Source organism: Microcaecilia unicolor, chromosome 2, assembly GCF_901765095.1.
Source record: "Microcaecilia unicolor chromosome 2, aMicUni1.1, whole genome shotgun sequence".
NCBI classification, from domain to species: domain Eukaryota; kingdom Metazoa; phylum Chordata; class Amphibia; order Gymnophiona; family Siphonopidae; genus Microcaecilia; species Microcaecilia unicolor.
The window spans coordinates 11175237-11202398 of NC_044032.1; the positions used below are offsets into that span (position 1 = coordinate 11175237).

The 27162-nt window shown below is 46.3% G+C and overlaps 1 protein-coding gene across 2 annotated transcripts in view; it reads left to right on the forward strand.

The window, feature by feature from the left end:
* Window positions 1–27162, forward strand: part of TAF1C (TATA-box binding protein associated factor, RNA polymerase I subunit C) — an 81436-nt gene that overhangs the window by 12958 nt on the left and 41316 nt on the right. For both annotated transcript variants that reach the window (XM_030192748.1, XM_030192749.1), the window contains exons 5-8: window positions 10276–10371; window positions 10600–10667; window positions 11520–11767; window positions 15330–15458. In XM_030192748.1, coding sequence (XP_030048608.1) covers window positions 10276–10371; window positions 10600–10667; window positions 11520–11767; window positions 15330–15458 — 541 coding nt within the window. The remainder of the gene's footprint in view (window positions 1–10275; window positions 10372–10599; window positions 10668–11519; window positions 11768–15329; window positions 15459–27162) is intronic.

Sequence of the window (27162 nt, forward strand, 5' to 3'; positions counted from 1 at the left end):
TGCCAACTGGATCCAGATTCGCAGGACAGGGTTGATCCAATCCTGGGTTTACCCCAGCACATACTGGGACTTGTAGTCTTACTTTTTTTTTTTTTAACTCTTTATTTATAAGTTTTTCATTTACATCAAACGATATAAAGATTGGCAATATCAGAAAAATAAAATAAAGGAATATACATTTATATCATTACTTATGGAAAATACTGATTCAAATTTTGACCTCAATAAATTGAATCAAGATACTAGGAAATATTTATACCAGGAATTAATAGTAATAAACAAAGTTGTTTTTAACGGAAGGGTCATAACAGATATCTGCAGGCCAACTAAACAGCATTTCTAACTAGGGAGGCAAGTCTCCAGGTGAATTAACACTCTCCTTGGAATCAATAAATTCTAACAGCTTCGAGGGAGTAAAGAATATATAGTTAACCGATTCAAAAGTAATATAACATTTGCAAGGAAATTTTAGCAAAAAAAAGTAGCACCCAGTTTAAGAACTCTAGTTTTATAAATCAGAAATTCTTTTCTCCTCTTTTGCGTACTCCTTGCCAAATCTGGAAAATTTGTATCTTTTGACCCAAGAAGACATCATTTAAATGGCGAAAATATAGTCTCAGAATATTATTTCTGTCCATTTCCAGCGCAAAAGTCACTATAAGTGTTGTTCTCTCTGTGATAATTTCCAGAGAGTTCTCTAGAAATTCTGTCAAATTTAAATCTGGAGTAGTCGGCGGTTGCTCCTTTGGAAGTTTAGAAACACCCGAGATATACTGGGTTCTCGTTATAGGGGGGTAACCCTCCATTGGGATTCCCAGTATTTGGGTAAAATATCTTTTCAACATATCTATAGCTGCGACTAAGGGTGATTTTGGAAAATTTATTAACCTTAAGTTATTCCTTCGAGCATTATTTTCCAAGTTTTCTAATTTCTTTTCCTGTATTCCTTTTTCTTTAATTAAAGAGACCGTTAGATTTTGAAGTTTTCCAATCTCAACTTCCATCTTTAAAACTTTTTCTTACTTTTATTAGTGAATGCAATGGGGAAATGAGAAGTATGAAGAATGTGAACTGTAAATTGGCCTGGGAACATTCACTTATTTTTAAATGCGTTAAAATTCGGAATAGTATTCCGATTCAGTTACGTCGTAGTCCATCCTAGGTCTTAAAACTTATCTGCTTTCAAGGCAAAGGTTGGATTACATTTTAATGCCGGTTGTAATTGTATTTTTAGTTTGTTAGATAGTAATGATAGAAAGATTTTACTCTCTTTTTACTTCTTTTATGAGACGCTCTTACTGATCCACCTAGAAGTTTTGTGTTAAAGAGCAGAATATAAATCTGCTATTACGATACAATACAACTACAAGTCCCTGCATGCAACGGGGTAAACCTAAGACTGGATCAACCCTGTCCAGTGAATCTGGATCCAGTTGGCAGCCATAGAGGCATATTTTCAAAGCACATAGAGGCTTATTTTCAAAGCACTTAGCCTCCCAAAGTTCCATAGAAACCTATGGAACTTAGCCTCCCAAAGTGCTTTGAAAATATGCCTCTTCCATATCATCAAGCTGATCAATCCATAGACTGGTGGGTTGTGTCCATCTACCAGCAGGTGGAGATAGAGAGCAAACTTTTGCCTCCCTATATGTGGTCATGTGCTGCCGGAAACTCCTCAGTATGTTCTCTATCTCAGCAGGTGGTGGTCACACACAGCAGCAGCTCTGGCTAGGCCTCCAAGCCTAATTCTTAGGTTTTGTTGAGTGCCTGGGGTTGAGGGCTCTTTTGAGCAAGTGCAAACCTGGTGGTGCCAGGTCCCTCCTTTTCTCCCCCCTCCCGCTGGCTCCGTTTAAAAAAAAAAAAAAATTTTAAACGTCTTTAAAGGCGTTTAATTCGACGTTTCTTTAAACGTTCATTGCAGCTACTCACTGGGACACCAGTTCGTTACAGCTCGGAGCGGCAAGCAGGTAATTTTACCTTTTTATAGCGGGCAGGGGGTTCCCCGATTCTTCTCCTCGTGGCAATGGCGTCGGAGGGCGAGGGCGCAAAGGGTCGCTCCCCGGATCGCTGGAGCGCTTCTAGAGGGGATGCGGGGGTTTTACAACCTGATTCGCCCTTGATGGGTGATAGTTTAGTGACCGATGAATGTCCCGGTCGTTCCTCCGGCGTGGCGGTTTTTTCCCGCCATAAACGCCCATCCCCCGCTCCTCGCCTCCGCCATCTTGGCCGGCCACGCGGCTCGGACGGCTTCTTCGGGGCCGCCCTTGAGGTTGGAGACATTAATGCCATGAACGCCCTTAATTTGGGCGACGGCACAAAAGCGGCTAAAGTTAAGCGCCGTTCTTCCCGCGCGGCTCCTTCACGGAGTTTCGCGCCGGACGCCATTTTGGATGCGCAGCATGTCTCTCCCCCACTATTGCGAGCGCCGGTTGAGAGTGCGTCTAGGGCTGTTGCCCAGGCTGCGGAAGTCCTCAGTCTGGGGGGTTTCTCCCCCGAGTTTGTTTTGCTGCTGCATCAGGCTTTCCTCATGCAAAACGCTGCCCCTGCTCCCTCTTCTGATAAAGAGGTTGAGGTTCCCAGAGGTAAACGCCCTCGGGTTGATTTCCAGGCCTTGGAGGACTTTGTCTCCTCCGATGTAGATGAGGGCAGCGTGTCTGAGGTCTCCCAACGGTCCTTTGCGGATTCCTTGGAGGAGATAGATCCCCGCTCGGATGGAGCGGATGACCCCTCTGCAGCGCGGCTTTTTAGCCCAGAGGATTTGCCCAACCTGTTTTTACAGGCCATGGACACTTTGAAGATTTCCTCTCCGGAGGACGTCTCTCCCTCAGCCCCTGTTGGCTCTGCCATTATGCTGGGGACGAAGCGCCCGCCTAGATCCTTCCACGTGCATGATGCCATGCACACCTTAATTGCGGCTCAATGGGATGTCCCGGAAACGAGCCTTAAAGTGGCTAGGGCTATGTCCCGCCGCTATCCTTTGGCTGTGAGTGAACGTGAGGCCTATCTGTGGCCTACCGTGGATTCTTTAATCACTGCGGTGACTAAGAAATCGGCGTTGCCGGTGGAAGGTGGCACGGCCCTAAAGGACGCCCAAGACAGAAGATTGGAAGCGGCCTTAAGGTCGTCCTTTGAGGCTAAAGCTTTAAGTTTGCAGGCCTCAGTTTGCGGCTCCTATGTGGCCAGGGCGTGCCTGACTATGGTGCAGCGGGCTTCCCCCTCGGATCTTTCCTTGTGGGCTGATTGGCCGGCCCTGGAATCGGGCTTAGCCTATTTGGCAGACTTGCTGTATGATGTCTTGAGAGCCTCAGCTAAAGGCACGGCTCAGACAGTCTCTGCGCGGCGGTGGCTTTGGCTGAAACATTGGTCTGCTGACCATGCCTCTAAATCCCGCCTGGCTAGATTGCCTTTTAAAGGCAAGCTGCTCTTTGGGGTCGAGCTGGACAAAATCGTGTCCGATCTCGGCACGTCTAAGGGCAAGAAATTACCAGAGGTCAGGGCTCGGGCTAGTACTCGTCCCAGTACCTCCAGAGGACGGTTGCTGGAAGCCCGTCGGTACCGCCCGGGCAAGTCGGGTTCCTCTGCCCCCTCTTCCTTCAAGAGGAATTTCTCCCCCAAGCAGCATTCCTTTCGCAGAGACCGCCGTCCCGGAGGTGCTCCCTCCGGTCCTCCCCCAGGGTCTCGTACCCAATGACGGGGCCTTGGTCCACGCCCCAGTGCAGATTGGAGGACGGCTGTCCTCGTTTCTGGGCGAGTGGACCACTATAACTTCAGACGCGTGGGTGCTGGAAGTCATCAGAGACGGCTCCAAGCTAGAGTTCTGCCAACCCTTAAGAGACGGGTTTATACTCTCTCCCTGCAAGTCTCCGGTCAAGCTGTGGCAGTGCAGCAGACCTTGGACAACCTGATCCGCCTGGGTGCGGTCGTTCCGGTGCCAAAAAATCAGATTGGCAAGGGACGTTACTCCATTTACTTTGTGGTTCCAAAGAAAGGAGGTTCTGTCCGGCCTATCCTCGACCTCAAAGGGGTCAATCGGGCCTGGAAAGTGAGGCACTTTCGCATGGAGACTCTCCGCTCTGTTATAGCGGCAGTGAAGGCAGGAGAGTTCTTGGCTTCCTTGGACATCAAGGAAGCGTACCTGCATATTCCCATCTGGCCTCCTCTCCAACGCTTTCTGCGTTTTTCAGTCCTGAGACGACACTTCCAGTTCAGAGCCCTCCCTTTCGGGTTGGCTACTGCTCCGCGGACCTTTTCCAAAGTAATGGGGGTCTTAGCGGCCGTCCTGCTAAAGGAAGGAGTACAAGTCCATCCTTATCTGGACGACTGGTTGATCCGAGCCCCCTCTTATGCAGAGTGCGGCAAAGCTATGGACCGGGTAGTTGCTCTTGTGAGCTCCCTGGGATGGATCATCAACTGGAAGAAGAGCCAGCTGCGCCCGACTCAGTCCCTGGAGTATCTGGGAGTTCGATTCGACACCCAAGTGGGCAGAGTGTTCCTGCCAGACAATCGGATTGTCAAGCTTCAGGCTCAGGTGGACTAGTTCCTAGTAGCCTCTCCTATTCGGGCTTGGGACTACGTGCAGCTGTCGGGCTCTATGACGGCCACGATGGAAGTAGTGCCCTGGGCCAGGGCTCATATGAGACCACTACAGCTATCTCTGCTGCTGCGCTGGACTCCGATGTCGGAGGATTATGCTGTGCGCCTTCCCGTGGACCCAGCAGTGCGCAAGGCGCTGAGCTGGTGGACGCAGACAGACAAGTTGTCTGCAGGATTGCCTCTGATGACCCCGGAGTGGATTGTCGTCACGACAGACGCCTCTTTGATGGGCTGGGGAGCCCACTGCTTGGGAAGGACAGCGCAGGGGCTCTAGTCTCCTGCAGGGGCAAGTGGTCTATCAACCTCCTGGAACTCAGAGCCATTCGGTTGGTGTTATTGGAGTTCATCCCGGTACTGGTGTTGTAGCCTGTACTGGTCCTGTCGGACAATGCCACGGCTGTGGCCTATATCAACCGCCAGGGAGGTACCAAGAGCGCCCCTCTAGCCAAGGAGGCTATGAGTCTTTGCCAGTGGGCGGAAGCGAACCTGGAGCAGCTTTCAGCGGCCCACATTGCCGGAGTCATGAATGTCAAGGCGGACTTTCTCAGTCGCCATACCTTGGAGCCCGGAGAGTGGCAACTATCTGCTCAGGCGTTCTTGGACATCACGAAGCGCTGGGGCCAGCCGAGCCTAGATCTGATGGCGTCATCGGCCAATTGCCAAGTGCCGCGCTTTTTCAGCAGAGGACGGGACCCTCGATCCCTGGGAGTAGATGCTCTTCTCCAACAGTGGCCGACACAAGAGCTCCTCTATGTGTTCCCGCCCTGGCCCATGTTGGGCAGGGTGCTAGACCGGGTGGCAAAGCAACCCGGCAGGGTAATCCTGGTGGGTCCGGATTGGCCCAGGCGTCCCTGGTATGCGGACTTGATCAGGCTCTCAGTCGACGATCCTCTGCGGCTGCCAGTGGAGCAGGGCCTGTTACATCAGGGTCCCGTGGTGATGGAGGATCCCTCCCCCTTTGGTCTTACGGCCTGGCTATTGAGCGGCAGCGTCTGAGGAAGAAGGGCTTCTCAGACAAGGTCATCGCCACTATGCTGAGAGCGAGGAAACGCTCTACTTCTACTGCTTACGCCAGGGTTTGGCGTATCTTTGCAGCATGGTGTGAAGCAGGCTCACTTTCTCCCTTCACTGCTCCAATTTCTTCAGTGTTGGCGTTCCTGCAAGAAGGTCTGGAGAAAGGCCTGTCGCTCAGTTCCCTTAAAGTCCAGGTAGCGGCTCTGGCTTGCTTCAGGGGCCGCCTGAAGGGTGCTTCCCTGGCTTCGCAGCCAGATGTGGTGCGCTTTCTCAAGGGAGTTAATCACCTGCGCCCTCCTCTGCACTCAGTGGTGCCTGCGTGGAATCTCAACCTGGTGCTAAGAGCATTGCAGAAGCCGCCGTTTGAACCCTTGTCAAGGGCATCTCTGAAAGACCTGGCGTTGAAAGCAGTCTTTTTGGTGGCTATCACTTCAGCCAGAAGAGTTTCCGAGCTCCAGGCGCTCTCATGTCGAGAGCCTTTTCTACAGTTCACTGAGGCAGGAGTGACTATTCGCACAGTGCCTTCCTTTCTGCCCAAGATTGTTTCTCGCTTCCATGTGAATCAGCAGCTCTGTCTCCCTTCCTTTCGTAGGGAGGACTACCCAGAGGAGTACTCTGCTCTTAAATATCTGGATGTGAGACGAGTCATCATCAGATACTTGGAAGTGACCAATGATTTCCGGAAATCGGATCATCTGTTTGTCCTGTATGCAGGTCCTCGTAGGGGTCTGCAGGCTGCTAAGCCTACAGTGGCAAGATGGGTCAAGGAAGCCATTGCAGCGGCTTATGTGGCCGCGGGGAAGGTGCCGCCTATCCAGCTGAAGGCTCACTCCACAAGAGCTCAGGCGGCCTCGATGGCAGAGGCCGGTTCCGTCTCCTTGGTAGAGATATGCAAGGCGGCAACTTGGGCTTCGGCCCATACATTCTCCAAGCATTACCGCTTGACTGTGGCTGCTCGGGCGGAGGCCCGGTTTGGAGCTTCAGTGTTGCGGTCAGGGATTTCTATGTCCCGCCCTGGGTGAGTACTGCTTCGGTACATCCCACCAGTCTATGGATTGATCAGCTTGATGATATGGAAGGTAAAATTATGTATAATCATACCTGATAATTTTCTTTCCATTAATCATAGCTGATCAATCCATAGCCCCTCCCAGATATCTGTACTGTTTTTATTCTGGTTGCATTTCAGGTTCAAGTTCAGTCTTCAGTTGCTTCAGAAAGACTTCGTGTTCAAGTTTTTTCACTTGGATTCTTCAAGAGTTAAGACGAGTTTGTGTTACAGTGAGCTGCTGCATTCCTCTCCCCTCCGTTTTACGGGGCTGGATTGAGACTTAAAATTCTGCCGGCACTCCCTCCCGCTTCGTGCGGCTGTAGGGCAGTTTTGTACCCCTCCCGCTTCGGCGGTGTTAGGGTCAGTCAGCTCCTCCCGCGGTTGCGGTTGCAGGATAAGCCAGATCCCCCCGCATCGGCGGGTGTGGTGTCCCTCCCCCGCTCCGCGGGGATGAGCTGGACGGATTCCCCTCCCCCACTTGTGTGGGGATGAGCTGGGTTAATTCCCCTCCCCCGTTTCGGCGGTGGTGAGCTGGGCAGAGTGTCCCTTCGTGGGTGTAATTCTCTAAGTGCTGAGTCCTGCGGATGGAGCTTTGATATCGACATACTGAGGAGTTTCCGGCAGCACATGACCACATATAGGGAGGCAAAAGTTTGCTCTCTATCTCCACCTGCTGGTAGATGGACACAACCCACCAGTCTATGGATTGATCAGCTATGATTAATGGAAAGAAAATTATCAGGTATGATTATACATAATTTTACCTTAGTCTTCTATGGAACTTTGGAAGGCTAAGTGCTTTGAAAATATGCCTCTTAGTATATGCTGTTCCTGAGGTGATGAATCAAACTCAGTCATCACAGTGGGGGCATAAACTCAAACCAACTGTAAATCCTAGCACTTAACCTGATGATTACCGACCAACATGGGCCATGTTTCACGTACTGCATCGGGGGCAGTCAGCAGTACATCTACTCTTCCTCATGATCGTGCCGGTCGGTCGACAATCATCAGGTAAGTGCAGTGCACACATTTTTTTCAAAAATTTTAAGTTTGCAAGGATAATGAGTAAACCGTTCGCTGGTTTACTGTCCCGATGAGGAGGCCAGGCAAGTCATGATGTTTCACCTCTTGTGAACGAGTCGCCACTGAGAAGTCAACTGGGATTTACAGTTCCTGAGGTGAATATTTTTGCTTGCAGCTGATCATGGGGACCTCTGGTTCGTCCCATCTCCTGACGTAACTTCCTGTTTCCTCATAGGCAGGATGCAGCAGAAGCAGTTTGTGTTGATCATTGCTGGCCACAGCCGCTGCACCACCTGGTACCTATTTTACAAAAGTCTGCTCCCCCTGACGTCAAAACCTGGCTGTGCCTCTCATCAAAAGTAGTCTTCAGATCATGATATCGTCAAGATTGGTGATCTGTCTGTGCCCTGTGGTTGTAGTTAAGGCAGACCATAAGAATGTCGTTGACATCATTTTCAATATTTCTCCAAGCAATTGTCCTTGCCCAAGGTGAATGCATGCCTCTGGATTGAGCCAGATGTGTTTCTGGATTAACAGTGCCAGGGTCTTTTTTTTTTATGCAAAGTAAGCATTTCCGTCACATCATAGTGCAATCTAATGACATTAATGACATCTCAAGCCAGCATAGCAGATTGGAAATAAGCTAAAATCTGTGATACACTTGACTCTATTATGGCGGGGAGGGGGGTGTTATCCCCTTCATGGCCTTGGTAGTATCTGCCAGACAGCTGCTATGACTCGGAAATTGGACTGCAGATTCAGCATCCAGACTTTGCCTTGCTAATTTTCCTCTTAAAGGTAAGCTACTATTTAGGGAAGATCTGCAGAATTTGGTTAAGGATTTAGGAGACTCTAAACCATAGAGGCTACCTGAGGATAAGCCTGGTATTTAACGTTTTTGGAACATGAAATGTTATCGCCCAGGACATTTGGGAACCTATTAATGGTCCTGGTTTCATAACAGGCAGCCTTTTTTTTTTTTTTTTTTTTTTTTTTTTGAGGGGATAGAAGGGATTCAGCCAGGTTCTTCTCCCTCCAATACTTCCTGACCCTTGCAGTGATGGGGTCTAGGCTCATTCCTCAAAGACTTGGATAGGAGGCTGCCTGGCCGACTTTATCGACAAGTAGGCCTGGATAACTACCGACCAGTGGGTACTGGAGGTTGTCAGGGAGGGATTCAAGCTGGAATTTTCCTGCCCCCTTGCAGATACCTTCTTGGAGTTTTCTTGCAGAACCCTGAGCAAGCAAAGAGCAGGTTGGTCCACACTGCAGAACCCCATTGATCTAGGGAAAGGGGATAGGATTTGATATTTGCTTTTCTGTGGATACAATCAAAAGCGGTTTACATGTTATATACAGGTATTTATTTTGTACATGGGGCAATGGAGGGTTAAGTGAAGTACCCAGAGTCACAAAGAGATGCAGTAGGAATCGAACCCAGTTCCCCTGGTTCTCAGGCCACTGTACAAACCATTAGGCTACTCCTCCAAGAGTAGCAGTAGTTCCTGTTCCCAAGAGCGAAAGGGACCTGGGGAGATTCTCCATCTATTTTGTGGTACCAAAGAAAGAAGGTTCCTTTCAACCTATCCTAGATTTCAAGGAAAGGGAAATGGGACTTGATATACCGCCTTTCTGTGGTATTTTGCAACTACATTCAAAGCGGTTTACATATATTTATTTATTTATTTATTTTTGTACCCCGCACTTTCCCACTCATGGCAGGCTCAATGCGGCTTACATGGGGCAATGGAGGGTTAAGTGACTTGCCCAGAGTCACAAGGAGCTGCGTGTGCCTGAAGTGGGAATCAAACTCAGTTCCCCAGGACCAAAGTCCACCACCCTAACCACTAGGCCACTCCTCCACCAGGTACTTATTTTGTACCAGGGGCAATGGAGGGTTAAGTGACTTGCCCAGAGTCACAAGTAGATGCAGTGGGAATCGAACCCAGTTCCTCAGGATCAAAGTCCGCTGCACTAACCACTAGGCTAGTGAATTGAACCCTTCGGGTAAGACGTTCCAGGATGGAGATCCTTCATTCAGTGATGGCCTTGGTTCTTCCAGGCAAACTGTAATGAAAGAAAGGGAGAGGCTATCCCATATTAAACATTTCTTGGATTTCACTTCTTTGTTATCAAAATACTGACATCAGCAGAGCTGCACAGTGCCTAATAAGTCAGAGCATAGTTCTGTGTTTCTCTATCTCCACCCGCTGTGGACACAACCCACAAGTTGTTGGAACTCAAGGAAATAAGATTAACAGGTAAGACCTGATTTCTCCTTCTGATCTGCTTGATTCAGCCAGTAACTGATCTTTGTGGATTATATTATTCTATACATAAAATAGCAAAAATAAAGCATGAGCTTAAAATCAGAATATCCATACATTAAATCATAAAGTATCAGGTCATATTCTTAGCCTTGAGCCTGCAGAAACAGAAGGGCTTTCAGCTCTCTGTGTACGATGAGGTAGTTCAACTTTGTTCTCAGGGTTCTGGGGAAGGAATTCACAAAGCAAAGATCCATAACTGAGGAAGAATCGTTGTGTGGCACTGAACTCCTTCCTTGTTCTGCTGTCTTTTTATTTTCCAAGCTGGCCAATTTCTTTCTCGACCACGCGGATACTGCATTCAGCTCTATGGCGAAACTTCTAGAGGAAAACTACTATTTTGGAAATAAGAAGATATTGGTAAGTATTATGGGGGCAAGAGGAGGCTGAGAGAGATGGGCATTAACTCAGATCCCCTTTCTATAAAGGTTGGAATTAAATGGACTGAGCCGGTGGATGGAGTGGGTATAGCGCACCGGTATGGAGGTGCATCGATAGAATGAGTAGGTGTGCGCATATTTGTCTTCCATCTGCGTTTTCTTTCTGCACATTTTGACAATGGTTCTCTTGGCTTCTGATTTTGAATAGGGGGACGCGAGGATGCTCATAAAAGCTGCAGAACTGCACAAGTGTCTGTCTGGAGCCAAGAACAGAGAGTAAGTAATATTGTATCTTTTGTCATCTTGTGCAGTAGGATGTGATGTGCAGCTGTGCACAGATCCTAATGACTTCCTCTGCAATGTAGCACTAATCCAAATACTGAGAGAATCAGAAGGAATGGATCCTCAGGAAGCTTAACCGAGATTGGATAGCGGAGCCGGTAGTGGGAGGCGGGGCTGGAGGTTGGGAGGCGGGGATAGTGCTGGGCAGACTTATACGGTCTGTGCCAGAGCCAGTGGTGGGAGGTGGGACTGGAGGTTGGGAGGCAGGGATAGTGCTGGGCAGACTTATATGGTCTGTGCCAGAGCTGGTGGTAGGAGGCGGGGCTGGTGGTTGGGAGGCGGGGATAGTGCTGGGCAGTCACTTATACGGTCTGTGCCAGAGCCGGTGGTGGGAGACAGGGATAGTGCTGGGCAGACTAATACGGTCTGTGCCAGAGCCGGTGGTGGGAGGCGGGGATAGTGCTGGGCAGACTTATACGGTCTGTGCCAGAGCCGGTGGTGGGAGGCGGGGATAGTGCTGGGCAGACTTATACGATCTGTGTCAGAGCCGGTGGTTGGGAGGCGGGGCTGGTGGTTGGGAGGCGGGGATAGTGCTGGGCAGACTTATACAGTCTGTGCCCTTTAGAGCATAGGTACAAATCAAAGTAGGGTATACACAAAAAGTAGCACACATGAGTTGTCTTGTTGGGCAGACTGGATGGACCGTGCAGGTCTTTTTCTGCTGTCATTTACTATGTTACTATCAAACCCGAAGAGCAGCAGGCTTAGTGTGGTCACTGCCAAGTCAGGCAGATTCAATCTTTAGTTTTTCTTTTTCTCACTTTTATTCTCTTGTCCTGCTCACAGATGCCCATTGGCATACACTACTCGCAGGTCGCAACTGTTTTCTCACCTGAATCGTGACTGGCTGTATGAGGTACCTGTGGTATTGCTGGCCCAGCAGATCTACGAGGAAATGACAGAGCAGTGGAACCGTCTGCAGTTCAACGAGGCTGCCACTGGGGGAGCCCTCGTCTGGCTGCCCTCCCTGGAACTGCCTCGGTCTCGGAAGGGTTGCCTGGTTTATCCAGGAGGAGAGGCTATGAACTACCTCAGTATCCTTTTGTGACAGAAGGGGGGTGGGGGTGGGTGGGAGAAAACACAGCTTATGATAAGGATCACATGGCTGATGCTGGAGACTCTTCTTCCTTTGATCTGTCACCCTGCTGGTGTCTTTCTGTGTCTGCCTGGGGGTGCAGTGTACAACGTAACCCAACGCTAATGAGCAATAAGTGAAAAAATCCCACACGGTTGAAAAAACGGAATTACTGGACGAATCATGTGACTGGTAGAAGCACTTCATAGACCCGGTCCAAATGCAACAAGGATATAGAAACCTTTAATAGAAAGAATATAAAGACCACGACACCCCTATAAATGTAAACACTTGATAACAATATCAAATAAACAAAATGTAAATCAGCCAGTGTTGCAAAATAAAAAAGGAAGCGCATAATTGTATCATCTATAACCATGTAAAAACAAAAAAATAAGGCATACAAAATGTAACATAAAACTATCAGATATACATCAGAGGCAAAGCAAAAATACAAAATGCTAAAAATGTAAATTAAATCCATATAAAGAATTTTAAAGAAATTTTTAAAAAAATGGTAATTAGACCGCTATGAAATTAATTGTCACAAAATTATAGAGTTACTGCAGATGATCAAAGAATATATCATACTGGTAAAATATGAATATAAAAGTAGGTGAAGTCCTATGGTACAAACCTAACTATAACACTCCTCCACTCCGCCCCCACTCTGAACGTCATCTCTCTAAAATCGCTTGATTAATTCTTCTTGTCATCCCTTGATCTTATTGTAACTCCAGCTGTATCATGTATCCTTTTTGGCGACACCAGAACAGGACTCTGTAAGCCACATTGAGCCTGCAAATAGGTGGGAAAATGTGGGATACAAATGCAATAAAATAAATAAATAGAAAAATAATGACAGCAAATATGATAACAGGCAATGTTTCTGAATTGCATATTCAAAAATAGAGCGTTGGTCTTCTCCCAAAAGAATAAAGTCTGCATCTCCCCCTGTCCACCTAAATGCGATGACCTTCAAAACAAAAACCTGCAAGTCGTCAAGAGTGTGGTTCTTGGGTCGCCAACGATCAACAAGTGCTGCGGAGTTAACATTACGTGAGATGCAACTTCTGTGTTCGGTGATTCTCATTTTTATCATACGCTTCGTTTTACCAGTGTACAACAGTAGACAGGGACACTGGATCGTGTAGACAACTTGAGCAGTGGTGTAATTACTTGTATGGTTCAGTTTGACAGTACTTCCTATTACCGGATGTGTAAAGGCAAAGATATTCATACTGTGTCTGCATACTGTTCAAGACCCACAAAGTGAGTACCCTGTATGTGTTACGTCCTCCTATATTACAGATGGTAAAAGCAGGGAGGGAGGGACCAGTTTTTCTTTGATATTCCTGTGTACCTGCCGTATTTTGGGGAAAAAAAAGTGTTTGAAGCGTTTTCTGTAGATTATGAGCAATTAGTATAAATAATTACATAAGAACATAAGAATAGCCATAATGGGTCAGACCAATGGTCCATCTAGTCCAGTATCCTGCTTCCAACAGTGCCCAGTCCAGGTCACAAGTACCCGGCAGAAACCCAATTAGTAACAACATTCCATGTTCCAATCCCAGGGCCAGCTGTTTTTATCCTTTAATTATTCAGTTTGTCGGTTGGGACTCTTTTTTTTTTTTTTTTTAACTTTTGACGTTGGGCATCTGATGGTGATGTACTTAAGTGCTTCTCCTCTCTGCCAGGCTGCATGGAGTACTCGAATAATAAGCTTGGGAGGCAGTGCAACAACAAAACAGAAGGAAGTTCAGTGTTTGCCTCCCACCTGCTTGCTTTTTGTGGGAAGGTGGGAGGGGGATGTGCAAGGGGAGGGAAAGGTAAGGAGGAGGTAGGAATTAGGAACCCTTCTTCTAAATCAGAGGGGGGATGAATCCTGCTGCTTTGGGATTTCTCTGCAAAATTTTGCTTCGCAGCCCAGACTTTGAACTTACACCATTGGCACAGAAGATCCTTAGCTGTGAGGGGTAAAGCCTGGGATAAGCACAGAGGATCTTTAGCTATGAGGGAAGTGAGGGATAAAGTCTGGGAGAAGCACAGGGGAGTGAGGGATAAAGTCTGGGATAAGCACAGAGGATCCTTAGCTGTGGAGGAGTGAGGCGGTAAAGTCTGGGATGAGCACAGAGGATCCTTAGCTGTGGAGGAGTGAGGGGGTAAAGTCTGGGATGAGCACAGAGGATCCTTAGCTGTGGGGGAGTGAAGGGTAAAGCGTGGAATAAGCACAGAGGATCGTTACCTGTGTGGGGGAGTGAGGATCCTTAGCTGTGAGGGGTTGTTTATATTGTTTATAGGGCACTCCCTTCTTGCCTGTAAAGAGAGCTGAACAGAAGAAACTAAAAAAACCAAAAAAACAAGCCCTTTTAGCAAAGGGAAAACACTTTAGAGTTCAGGTTTTTCTCTTTTATAATAATGCTAAAATTTATTAGAGTAAATAAATGGTTACAATAAAAATTATTTTATCCCAATATTACAGAAAATTGAATTCTTATTTATATCGATCTAAATTTCAGCATAAGGAAAATAAAATCTCTCTCTCTGTTTTCCCTTCGGAAGTTGTCAGATTCTGACCTAGTACAAGATGTACCCAGGCTGAATACTGAAACTTAATTTTGTCCAGTCACTTAATGCCTTATATTTTCTCTCTTACTTATCTGGTATTCTTCAACTCTGACCTCTAAGGTCACCTTCACATAATTCTGTTTCTTTGGTATTTTTCTCAAATATTCATCATTTGCCCTTTGTATCCTCTGCCCCTTGAATACCTATCACTCATTGTGGTCCTTCACTGAAAATGTCCCTGTGTTATGTTCAGAACCTTTTTGAAACAAACAAACAGACACTTGTTAAAGTTTATAGCCCATTGCAAGGGTTAAGCAAGCCTGTCTATGGTCTGTGAGAAAACCAACACACAAGCTAGTTAATTGCCCTACTAAATAAGAAAAAGGAATGTTATACAAAGCTGACTGATCTGAAAAACCAAACAGCTCTATACAGGGTAAAGCCTGGGATAGTTGCAGAGGACCTTTAGCCAGTGGCGTTCCTAGGGGGGCTGACACCTGGGGCGGATCGCCGATGCGCCGCGCCCCCCCCCCTCCGGATGCACGCCACTGGGGGGGGGGGTCGCGTGCGCCTGTCCGTCGTTCGTTCCATGCTCCCTCTGCCCCGGAACAGGACCTGTTCCGGAGCAGAGGGAGCATGGAATGAATGACGGACAGCCGCGCGCGCGGCCCCCCCCCCCCCCAGCAGCGTGCACCTGGGGCGGACCTCCCCCCCCCCCCCCCCTCCCTAGGAACGCCAATGCCTTTAGCTGTGAGGGGTAAAGCTTGGGATAAGCACAGATAGATGATTCTTAGCTGCGTGGGGGAGTGAAGGTAAAAACCAGAGATAAAGGAAGCTGAATGAAGTTTTAAAAAGAAGGGGAAAATGTCAAGAGTCTGGGTTGGACTGGGGGACTGTCTGCTAATAGATTCTCTGTATGAGATTTTCTCTTAACGTAGAACATTGCACAGAGTTTCAGGATTTTGTGTTGAGATTATCAGAGGATGAAGTCCCAGTGCCCCAGCGCAGGGGCAAACCGGCAGAATTCCAGCTAAATAGCAGAATACAGCAGATTGCTGCCCACTGTGTGGATGGAGAGGGTAAGTCGGGGAGGACTGGAGCACTTCAAGGAAAGTTGGTTACAGGTGAAAATGCTGGAGGAGCAGCTGGGCTTCGGTACAAATATAGGCCTTCAAAGTAAAGTACCTTAACAGTGTACGTGAACATCGCAGCCCTGCTTCATTTTCTGTAATTATGCTGTTAGTAAGACGTGGTTTACATTTTGTTATTCTCTCCAACTCAGCAGAGATGTTGGAAGCAAATTATACATAAGGGATTGAGAATTTCTGTTTGTGGTACAAAATGAAAATTTTAACAGGAAGGAATCAAATTTGGTGTGTGGAAAAACTAGCGAGCAGACACATCGAGTTTGAAATTGGAGTGGAGGAGTAGCCTAGTGGTTAATGCAGTGGGGGGGATCCTGGGGTTCGATTTCAACCGCAGCTCCCTGTCACTCTGGGCATAGTAACATAGTAGATGACGGCAGAAAAAGACCTGCACGGTCCATCCAGTCTGCCCAACAAGATAACTCATGTGCTAATTTTGTGTATACCCTACTTTGATTTGTACCTATGCTCTTCAGGGCACAGACCGTATAAGTCTGCCCAGCACTATCCCCACCTCCCAACCACCAGCCCCGCCTCCCAACCACCGGCTCTGGCACAGACCGTATAAGTCTGCCCAGCACTATCCCCACCTCCCAACCACCAGCCCCGCCTCCCACCACCGGCTCTGGCACAGACCATATAAGTCTGCCCTGCACTATCCCCGCCTCCCAACCACCAGCCCCGCCTCCCACCACCGGCTCTGGCACAGACCGTATAAGTCTGCCCAGCACTATCCCCACCTCCCAACCACCAGCCCCGCCTCCCACCACCGGCTCTGGCACAGACCGTATAAGTCTGCCCAGCACTATCCCCACCTCCCAACCACCAGCCCCGCCTCCCACCACCGGCTCTGGCACAGACCGTATAAGTCTGCCCAGCACTATCCCTGCCTCCCAACCACCAGTCCCGCTTCCCACCACTGGCTCTGGCACAGACCGTATAAGTCTGCCCAGCACTATCCCCACCTCCCACCACCGGCTCTGGCACAGACCATATAAGTCTGCCCAGCACTATCCCCACCTCCCACCACCGGCTCTGGCACAGACCATATAAGTCTGCCCAGCACTATCCCTGCCTCCCAACCACCAGTCCTGCTTCCCACCACCGGCTCTGGCACAGACCGTATAAGTCTGCCCAGCACTATCCCCACAAGTCACTTAACCCTCCATTGCCCCAGGTACAAAATAAGTACCTGTATATAACGTGTAAACTGCTTTGATTGTAACCACAGAAAGGCAGTATATCAAGTCCCATCCCCTTTCTCTTTCTCTGATGGGTTGGATTGGACAAGGATTCCCCTCCCTCCCCCCCCCCCCCCCAAAAAAAAAAAATCTACAAAAAAGACCTAATGTATTTCAGTGGGAGAAGCTGTTCCTGCTTCCGCAGCATGAAACTTCCATACAGTAAAATATTGCAGTTAGGGAATTTCTTCTTTCCAACTGCATGTCTCCTCTTCTCTAGTCTCCCAGTTGGAAATAATTTCCTGAGGCATGCTTTCTGATGTTCTTTTAGTGATTCTGGCGTACGTTTCATTCTCTTTATTATAAATTGTACCGTGGTTGCTATGTTTACCACCAAGTAATAAACTGTTGAGGTGGAATAGTGGCCCCTGTGGTTAAACTGAAAAATTCACCCTTTGAAATCTGTTGGGTGACATCTATTTTTTTTTTTTTTAAGTTCAAATGTATTTATTAAGTTTTCAAAAAATATACAAATAAACAAAAGCACATTGCTAACCAGGACCGCACCTGGAGTATTGTGTTCAGTACTGGTCTCCGTATCTCAAAAAAGATATAGTAGAATTGGAAAAGGTACAGCGAAGGGCGACGAAAATGATAGTGGGGATGGGACGACTTTCCTATGAAGAGAGGCTGAGAAGGCTAGGGCTTTTCAGCTTGGAGAAGAGACGGCTGAGGGGAGATATGATAGAAGTGTATAAAATAATGAGTGGAATGGATCGGGTGGATGTGAAGCGACTGTTCACGCTATCCAAAAATACTAGGACTAGAGGGCATGAGTTGAAGCTACAGTGTGGTAAATTTAAAACGAATCGGAGAAAATTTTTCTTCACCCAACGTGTAATTAGACTCTGGAATTCGTTGCCGGAGAACGTGGTACGGGCGGTTAGCTTGACGGAGTTTAAAAAGGGGTTAGATAGATTCCTAAAGGACAAGTCCATAGACCGCTATTAAATGGACTTGGAAAAATTCCGCATTTTTAGGTATAACTTGTCTGGAATGTTTTTACGTTTGGGGAGCGTGCCAGGTGCCCTTGACCTGGATTGGCCACTGTCGGTGACAGGATGCTGGGCTAGATGGACCTTTGGTCTTTCCCAGTATGGCACTACTTATGTACTTATATGTCATAAAAAGTTCTATACAGTGCAATATCCTTAAATATAGAATGCCATTACAGGCGGTTAAAGAAGAAGAAAACAGACAGGTCACTTATCAGGGAGTTAATTCACTGTTGAAGTTTGACAAAATGTGGCTACTTGTTCCCATGTTTTATGAAATACTGTGTGATAAAGTCACATCCAGGATAGTTGGGTTAAGGCAGTTTCAGTCTGAACTACAAGTCCCAGAAGGCATTGCAGGCAAGGAGCCAGGGGGTGAGATGAGGAACCCGGACTGGACTTCTAGCTGCAATAGGGGAAGACAAGGTAATAAGCTGACAGGATGTGTAGATTGGCTGCCCCTAGGGGGAAAGAGAGCTAGGAAACCCTGTGTGCAGGAGCTCCTCATTAGGCTCATGCTCAACTCAGCTGGTATGGGTGTGTAGAGAAGCTAATGAGTGGAGAATGATTGGTTGTGGTAGCAGAAGCCAGGGATTGATTAGGCAGGTGGGAAGGAGTCTCATTAGTTCAGTTCAGGGAGAGCAGCAAGGAAGGGAGTCAGAAGTATTTGTAGGCTGAAAACCCTTGGGCAGGGAGGTCCCTAAAGTACTGAAGTCTGAGAGGCAGTTGCAGGCTGAAAATCCTTGGGGTAAGAAGAAGTCCCTAAAGTAGTGACCTTACGAGTGAAGCTGTTGCAGGGGGAATCCCTTGGGTGTGAGAAGTCCCTAAAATATGGAGATCAGTATGAGGGTGAAGAGAATAGAAGTATAACTGGACTGCTGCTGTTTGGAATTGAACTAATGTTTATGGTGCACTGGATAAAGAGCCTAGACTGAAGCCGACTGTAGCCTATATTTTTTTTAATTTTATTTTTTGTTACATTTGTACCCCGCGCTTTCCCACTCATGGCAGGCTCAATGCGGCTTACATGGGGCAATGGAGGATTAAGTGACTTGCCCAGAGTCACAAGGAGCTGCCTGTGCCTGAGGTAGGAATTGAACTCAGTTCCTCAGTTCCCCAGGACCAAAGTCCACCACCCTAACCACTAGGCCACTCCTCCACTCCACTCCTGACATTCTGCTTAAAGGGGACTACTGGCCACACACTTTCAGGTGGCTTATAGGTGCTTAGGATTGAAGGTGAATGCTGCTGTTGGAACTGTGTACTAGAAACCTGTATGGAATAAAGTCCTTGAGTTTGAAGTTACTGGTGGATATCTGTTTCTTCATTGTACCGGGAGCCTGTGGTTAGAGGAGATTGTTCTAGCCCTGGCTGCACAAAAGAGGCGCCTGGTTACAACTGGTAAAGAATTGGTACGTTCAGCTAGTATTTTTTCATATTTAAAGGTCGTACATACAGCAGCCCACCAAAAGCAAAAAGAAACCAGTTTATTATTTTTCCAATTTTTTAAAATAGTAATAGCCTTAAGAGTGTCATAAATAACGGGCCGTGAGGTATCTATGGCGGAAGATGACAATAAAGGTAGAAAGTCTAATGAAAGAGGATGAGCCGTCTTTTGTTCCAAAAGAAGCCATGCAGGAACAGGCACACTAGAACAATTAAGCCATGCTACTACTCCTTTTAGTAAAAATGCCTGTTGATATAAAAAGAAATCTGGCAATTTCAGACCTCCTAAATTGCGTGGCATACGTAATTTAGATAATGAAATTCTAGCAGGCTTATTTTTCCATAGAAAAGAAGAAGTAATTGTCACGTAGGCGAATGTTTCCTTGTCTGTGCTCACCTCGCCCTCTGGTGGCCAGAACCGGTGGCTGCTATGAACTGCCACCTGTTCCAGACTTTAGCTCAGTCCAGTCCGGATCTTACGGGCTGCCATACTTGCTTCTCTTGTTTGTGCCTGAACAGCACCCGTAGCTGCCTTGTGATTCCTGCAGCTGAACTTCAGCAGCTGAGGGGCTTTATTAATCAGCTAGAAACTTCTGTGTTTGCCTTTGCATCGTCTAAGGTCCCTGGTTTGTTGGTGCTTTGTTGCACTTCTGCCTAGTCTGGTTTCTTGTATAGTTCCTTGCCTGATTCTAGTTAGTCTGTGTGTAGTTTAGCTCAGGTTTATTGCTTGTTTCCTAGTCTTGTTTTTTGTTTGTATTTCTGTGTCTAGTTCGGGGTTGTCTGTGTCTCTTGCTAGTGGCTGCCTGGCAGCTTTCAGTCCTGATTCTTTTCCATGTTTCTTGCTAGTGGCTGCCTGGCAACTTTCAGTCCTGTCTCTTGTCTGTCAGTATTTGTACCCTGTTTCAGTGGCTGCTTGGCAGCTTTCAGTTCCTGTCCTTTAGCTGGTCCATTTCCTGCTTTGTGTAGTTTTGTCTGTGACTCCTAGCCCAGTTTCCTGCCTTGCTGCCCATGTATATTCCTTTTCCCTCTGACCCTCACTTCCTGTTCAGCCTAGTTGGTATCCAGTTCCAGCCCTGTCCAGTAAGTCCTGCCGGCCGCCTGCACCCAGGGGCTCAACTCCTGGGCAAGGGTGGTCAAGCGCAGGTGAAGTCTAGCTGTTTATGTCAGAGTTCTGCCTTGTCTCTGGTGTGGGGTGGTTTTCCCTGCCACTGCTGCTCCACGGCAGTGGCCCAAGGGCTCACGAACCTAGTTTCTGCCTTGAAAGCGTGACAATAATATTATCTAAAACCTTTAAAAAGGACTTAGGAAATTGGAATGGAAGCATACTCATTATATACAGAATATGTGGAGCAATGACCATTTTTATAGTCTCAGTTCTCCCCCACCAACTAAGATGCAAGGGAGACCATATAGTACAGGTGTCTTGGATATTTTTCAAAAGTAAGCCCATATTGATTGTGTCTTCCCAAGAGACCCCCAAAAAAAGACTCCTAGGTATTTAATTTGAGTTGGACACCATCTTATAGGGACGGCTGTTATTTGTGATTTATTACAATGTATGTTCAAGGGCATTAATTCAGTTTTTGACCAATTAACTTTATATCCAGAAAGAGAACCAAAGTGTTTCAACAAATTGGATAGAAAAGGAAGAGATGTTTCTGGATTAGAGATATAGAACAGGATATCATCTGCATACGCAGAAAGTTTAATTGAAGTATTCCCAACAGGAACACCCTGGATTTCTGGCTGACTTTTAATAGCTATGAGAAGAGGTTCTAATGCCAGGAGGAATAGTGAAGGTGATAAGGGGCATCCTTGCCTAGTGCCTCTATAGAGGAAAGGAGTCTGAAAGTGAAGAATTTATCAAACGTTTAGCAGTCGGTGATGAATACAAAGCAGAAACCATATCAATAAAATGGTTACCAAAGTTAAACCAGTTCAAAACTTGGAATAAAAATGGCCATTCAACATAATCAAACGCCTTTTCAGTGTCTAAAGAAATTACACAAGTTGGAATGTCAAGTTGTTTAGACAGGTTTAATATATTTTATTTATTTTTGTTTCATTTGTACCCCGCGCTTTCCCACTCATGGCAGGCTCAATGCGGCTTACATGGGGCAATGGAGGGTTAAGTGACTTGCCCAGAGTCACAAGGAGCTGCCTGTGCCTGCAGGGGGAAGGAACTCAGTTCCCCAGGACCAGAGTCCACCACCCTAACCACTAGGCCACTCCTCCTATCCGTTTCCGCATACAGTTCAAACTCCTCTTATTGACCTATAAGTGCATTCACTCTGCAGCTCCTCAGTACCTCTCCACTCTCATCTCTCCCTACATTCCTCCCTGGGAACTCTGTACTTTGGTCCACAAAATTATCTATGGCATAGTCCCAGGTTACATGATAGACCACATAAGTAATGCCACACTGGGAAAAGACCAAGGGTCCATCATGACTAAAAACTTTAGAATTGTCTGATCCATATCTATTAGGCACAAAACCATTTTGTTCAGGAGCAATTAAATGACCAATTACTGATGTTAACCTATTAGCCAATACTTTTGCAAATATTTTACAGCCATAATTTAACAAAGATATTGGACGGTAATTACCAGCCAAAAGAGGATCCCTTCCTGGTTTTTCTAAGAGAATAATTACAGCTTCTGACGTAGAGGGAGAACACTCTTTGTTATTAATGCAATGATTATGTGAATGTAATAACCTAGGCATTAATATAGAAGCAAAGTTTTGATAATATTCTATAGTAAAGCCATCATTACCAGGGGATTTTCTGAGTTTCAGTGGAGAAATTGCTTTTTTGAGTTCCTGTATGGAAATATCAGCATCCAGATTGGAGAGAGATTGCGTATCAAGTTTTGAGCCTTGTAAAGAGTGTAAAAAAGAGCTCATTTGTTCAGAAGAGACTTTATGCTGAGAAGAATATATGTCCTTATAAAAATCCAAAAAAATGGTTTAAAATGTCTTTTTGCTTAGTCAGTACAGTACCTTGCTGTTTAATAGCATGAATCATAGTTTTCTTCTTTGCTCCTTTCAGATAGTTGGCCAAGATTCTACCAATTCTATTCATTCCAACAAAGTAAACAGCAGATTGAGCAGAGAGTTGAATGCCTGCCTTTAAACTTTAGTATTTTATTAAAGTTAAATTTGAGTTTCTGAAGTTTAATAAGATCCTCCACCAGACCAGATAACATATACTGATGTTCAGACAAAGATATTTCTTTTTCAAGTTGGAGTATCTCATTCTTACGTTGCTTGTGAATAAATGCGGAATGAGCAATAATGATTCCCCGAATATATGCCTTATATGAGTCCCATATTGTTAAGGGAGAAACATCTGTGGTGTTATTCAATTCAAAGAACGTTGCCGTATGATCTGTGATTTTCTGAAGAAAGGCTTCTTCCTGTAATAGAGATGAATTAAAGCGCCACATTGTGAATTTCTGCATCACAGAATTAATATTCAGAGAACACGTAAATACAGCATGATCAGAAATATGTATTGGTTCAATAGATGAGATAAAGTGTCAATAAGTGATTTAGAGAGAAACCAATAGTCCAACCTTGAGTAAGATTTATGAGGATTGGAGAAAAACGTATAATCCGATGGGTCCGGATGAAGCAATCTCCTAGCGTCAATCAGGCCATATTGGGCTATTAGATCATGAAGAGCTTTGTAAGAATTGGTAACTTTATATTTAACTGTTGATTTTCTATCAAGAACATAGTCTATAGGAATATTCATATCTCCTCCTATAATGATGTGATCAACAGTAAGAAGTGAAATCTGGTGAGTTAAGTCCTTGAAAAATTGTGGGCAGTCAAGATTAGGACTGTACACATTAATAAACGCATAAGTAAGATTTTGAATATTCAACACCAAAATAACCCATCTGCCTTCTGAGTCTGTATGATGGTTAGTAACAGAAAATTGCAAGACTCTAGCCCATAAAATAGCAACACCATTCTTCCTTTTAAGACTAGGAGAGAAAAAACAAGAAGTAAACCATGTAGATTTCAATTTTACAGATTCTAGAGCAGATAAATGTGTCTCTTGTAAAAAAGCAACTGGGGTACAAAGATTGTATAAGTAGGACAAGATTTTTTTCCTTTTTATGGGATTCAGTATACCTTTGACATTAAGAGAGACACTTCATATGATTACTCATTATAGTAAGATAGAGGATATATGTTTGCACTAAGGCACCCACATGACATCAAAAACTGTTGCATTGTATAGGATATTACATTAACATTAACACAAAGAAAAATAAAAACAGAACAGTCATGACATAAAAATGTAAAAATAACAACAAAAGAGTATACCATAACAGTCTGAATCTCCCTGAGCAGTCTCCCGGAGGTGAGTGTGTGAATGGAGATGAAAGAAAAACTCAAACCCTCCCTAAAAGAGAAATATTACAAATATATTCAAATATAAGTGTACGACTACTTACAGCTCATGATATATATAATATACACGCATATACCATCTCATGAAAAAGATTACAAAACGACTTTACATGAGTCACGTAGTTTGCATAAGGGCCCCTTTGTGTTCAGTAATATATTTTTCCAAAATAACAGGATCAGTATACATTTTTGTGATTTCAAGATGCGTCACCTTCATGCGAGCAGGGCTTAAAAGACCTAATCGGGCATTCAAAGCCCTCAGACGAGGACGAAGATCCACTGTATTTTTGGTGAAGTCCGGTAAAAATTGAAGGTGATTACCATGTTCTGTTGCCTCTTAGCAAATTGCAGAATTTTGGAGACTTGAGGAAAACGAAGGATTTTCATTATAATAGGGCGTGGCGTTTTCCCCGCCAGAAAAATTACCAGATGAAATTTTGTGTGCTCCTTTAAGAGATCTTCAATAGCTTTGGGATAAATTCCTCAAGAAATTTAATGGGATTTTCCCCCACTGAATGCTCCGGAAGACCTAGCAGACGGATATTGTTCTGACGCTGTCGATTCCCTGCGTCGTCCATGGCTAGTTGCATATCCTGCACCATTTTAGTAGCACATTGAAATACTAGGGCCTGATCTTCCATGCAGCTAAGGCATTGTTCTAATTGATCAATTCTTCCTTCAAATAAATCAAGACGCGCATTGATGCGAGCCACCTCTGCCTTGATAAATTTTACATCTGAAGAATTCTCAGAGAGCATTCCAGTTATCGAGATGTTGCACCATTATTAAAGCAAAAGTAGCAACAACGTCAGGCTTGTATCTTGTAACTTTCTCCGGCGATGATAGATCCGGTTTTGATCGTTTAGAGCTGGAACCCATTGTAAGAGTCGACTCACTCTTCGATTGTTTGCTAGTAGCCATTAATGAAGTGTTATTAAGCAAATATATACTTCTTACTTGTAGAAAAAGAAGGTTAAATCATGTTATTAAGCCAGGGAGGTGAGGAGCTCCTTAATCATGCTGCCATTCTTTAACCGCTCTCTAGCGCCCCTCCCCTGTTGGGCGACATCTAATGGTTCAATATATTGTCACCCTTTGTTCCATTTTATTTTTCTTTCCAAACCAACCAGATATTTGGGAAATGCTCCATTCTGACCTCCCCAGTCATCTTCCCTGCAGGTCAGGTGCACACATACAGAGAGATTAGAAAGAATTTCATGTCCCCCACTCTGCATGCTTTCTCCCCTTGTTTTATACATACTTCTGTATATTTTATTTATGTTTGTTTTTGCTATTTTGGGCTGAGAAGGGAGTAGTGGTTTATAAATAAAACTGGATTGGGTTTACTGCAAAAAGCCCTCTCTGTAATAGAATATAGAAAAATGACAGCAGATAAAGACCATGAGAGGCATAATCAAACGGGGCGCCCAAGTTTTCCGGAGGGCATCCTCGCAGGATGTCCCTGCGAAGAGGCGGGGAAACCCGTATTATCGAAACAAGATGGGCGTCCATCTTTCGTTTCGATAATACGGTCGGGGACGCCCAAATCTCAACATTTAGGTCGACCTTAGAGATGGTCGACATAAATGTTGAGATGGTCGTCCCCAGTTTTTGGCCATAATGGAAACCGAGGATGCCCATCTCAAAAACGACCAAATCCAACTCATTTGGTCATGGGAGGAGCCAGCATTCGTAGTGCACTGATCCCCCTGACATGCCAGGACACTAACCGGGCACCCTAGGGGCACTGCAGTGGACTAATTAATGCACTAACTGAACGGCAAAAGCCCTTCCCTTAGCGATTCGGAAAGGAACGGGCATGCATAAAGGCAATCGCATGCAAATGAGCTGCTCGGTCCTAAGGAGGGGAAGCCAGTGCAGAGCAGCCAAGAGTTATGCATGGCTGCTCTGCACATGCCAAAGATGGCTTCATACACGCAGACAAGCTGCATGTTTAATAGCTGTCTACTGTCCTGTTCTCGAGGACCTTGGCATTCTGTCAGGCTTCTTCCCCGGGAACCCTGGGTACGTGAGTCCTTGGACCACGGCCGAGGAGCGGCAGTGGCAGGCAAGATCACCTTCGGAGCAGAGAAGAGACAAGGCTGGACTGGAACCCCGGACTGGAGTCCTGCACTGGAACACTCGGGACTGGAACGCACCGGACCGGAACACACTGGAGTAGGCTTCACCTACGCTTAGCTGCCTTTCCTCGAGGGTTGAGCCCTCAGGTTCGAGCAGCCGGTAGGGCTTACAGGAAAACCAGAACTGGAACCAGCAACAGGAACAACCGGAGTCAGGATCCGGTGGTGCTCCCAGGTACCTAGGCTAAAGCAAGGCAGACAGGCAGGGAAGAGGACACAGGAGCTACATGCAAGCTAAGCTCAAGAGAATGGGAATGACAGCTACGCTTGCCAGAGGAAGGGTTAGACTGGAGCGACAGTAGCTAACAGATAGAAAGGAGAGAAATGGCTGCAGCATCAGCCGCTGACCAAACTCAGACAGGGAGCAACACCACTGCACAGGGATAACAGAAAGGCTAGAAGTCCGCAGAGAATAATAAACCCAGAAAGGCTGAAAGCCTGCAGGTCAGAGAGATACACCCAGAAAGGCTAGAAGCCCACAGAAAGGCTGGAAACCCCCAGGCCGCAGTAATACACCCAGAAGGCCTGGAAGCCCACAGGTTAAAGGGATATACGCAGATAGACTGGAGGCCCACAGAGCAATGGGCACAGAAGGGCTGGAAGTCCACAGAGCAATAAACACAGAAGAGCTGGAAGCCCACAGAGCAATAATACCCTGAGCCAGAAGGCAAGGCCCACAGGTGATAGTAACTAGCAAAGCAGAAGGGATGGAAGCCCACAAGAAAAGACAAGGAAAGCTAACTGTGCAAACAGCACACTAACCTCGGGACCTAAGGCACTGCGGAGGCATTGGCAATGCAAAGGCCCAGAATGCCAGCACTTCCTTATGAAGGCTCTCACTGATGAGGTCACCAGCAGCAGGACAGAAGTAGGAAGTACCTTGACCCCAAAGAGAGGCTTGACACACATAGGAAATGAGCACACAGGAAAGACAAGCAGGAGCCATCTTGGAAGCTGGCATAGAGCCGGTGGCAGCCATCTTAGATGCTGGCTCCCTAGAGAAGCATAGCCCACACAGGTGAGGTCGAGTGAAGTAATCAGCACACAGAGCCAGAGACAAGACTAACACAAAGACAGAAGCCAGCAGAGCTGCTGGCCCCCAGAAATGAGGTAAGTCTGAGGGTGGTCACGGCCACAGACGTGACATCTACAACCTTAAAAAAAACACAAGTCCAGGTGAAAATGTCAAGTGCTCGTCAGGGATGTCTTTTTTTTTTTTTTGAGTATCGGTAAAAGACGTCCAAGTGGTTGGGCTCCTTCGCTGTGCCTCCGTCCCTGCAATGGGGAGTTGAGGATGTCCAAAATGTGGATGTTTGTGAGAAGGACATCCATGCCTGCTATGCCTCCGACACCCCCTTTATTTATTTATTTGGATTTTGGATCACAAGT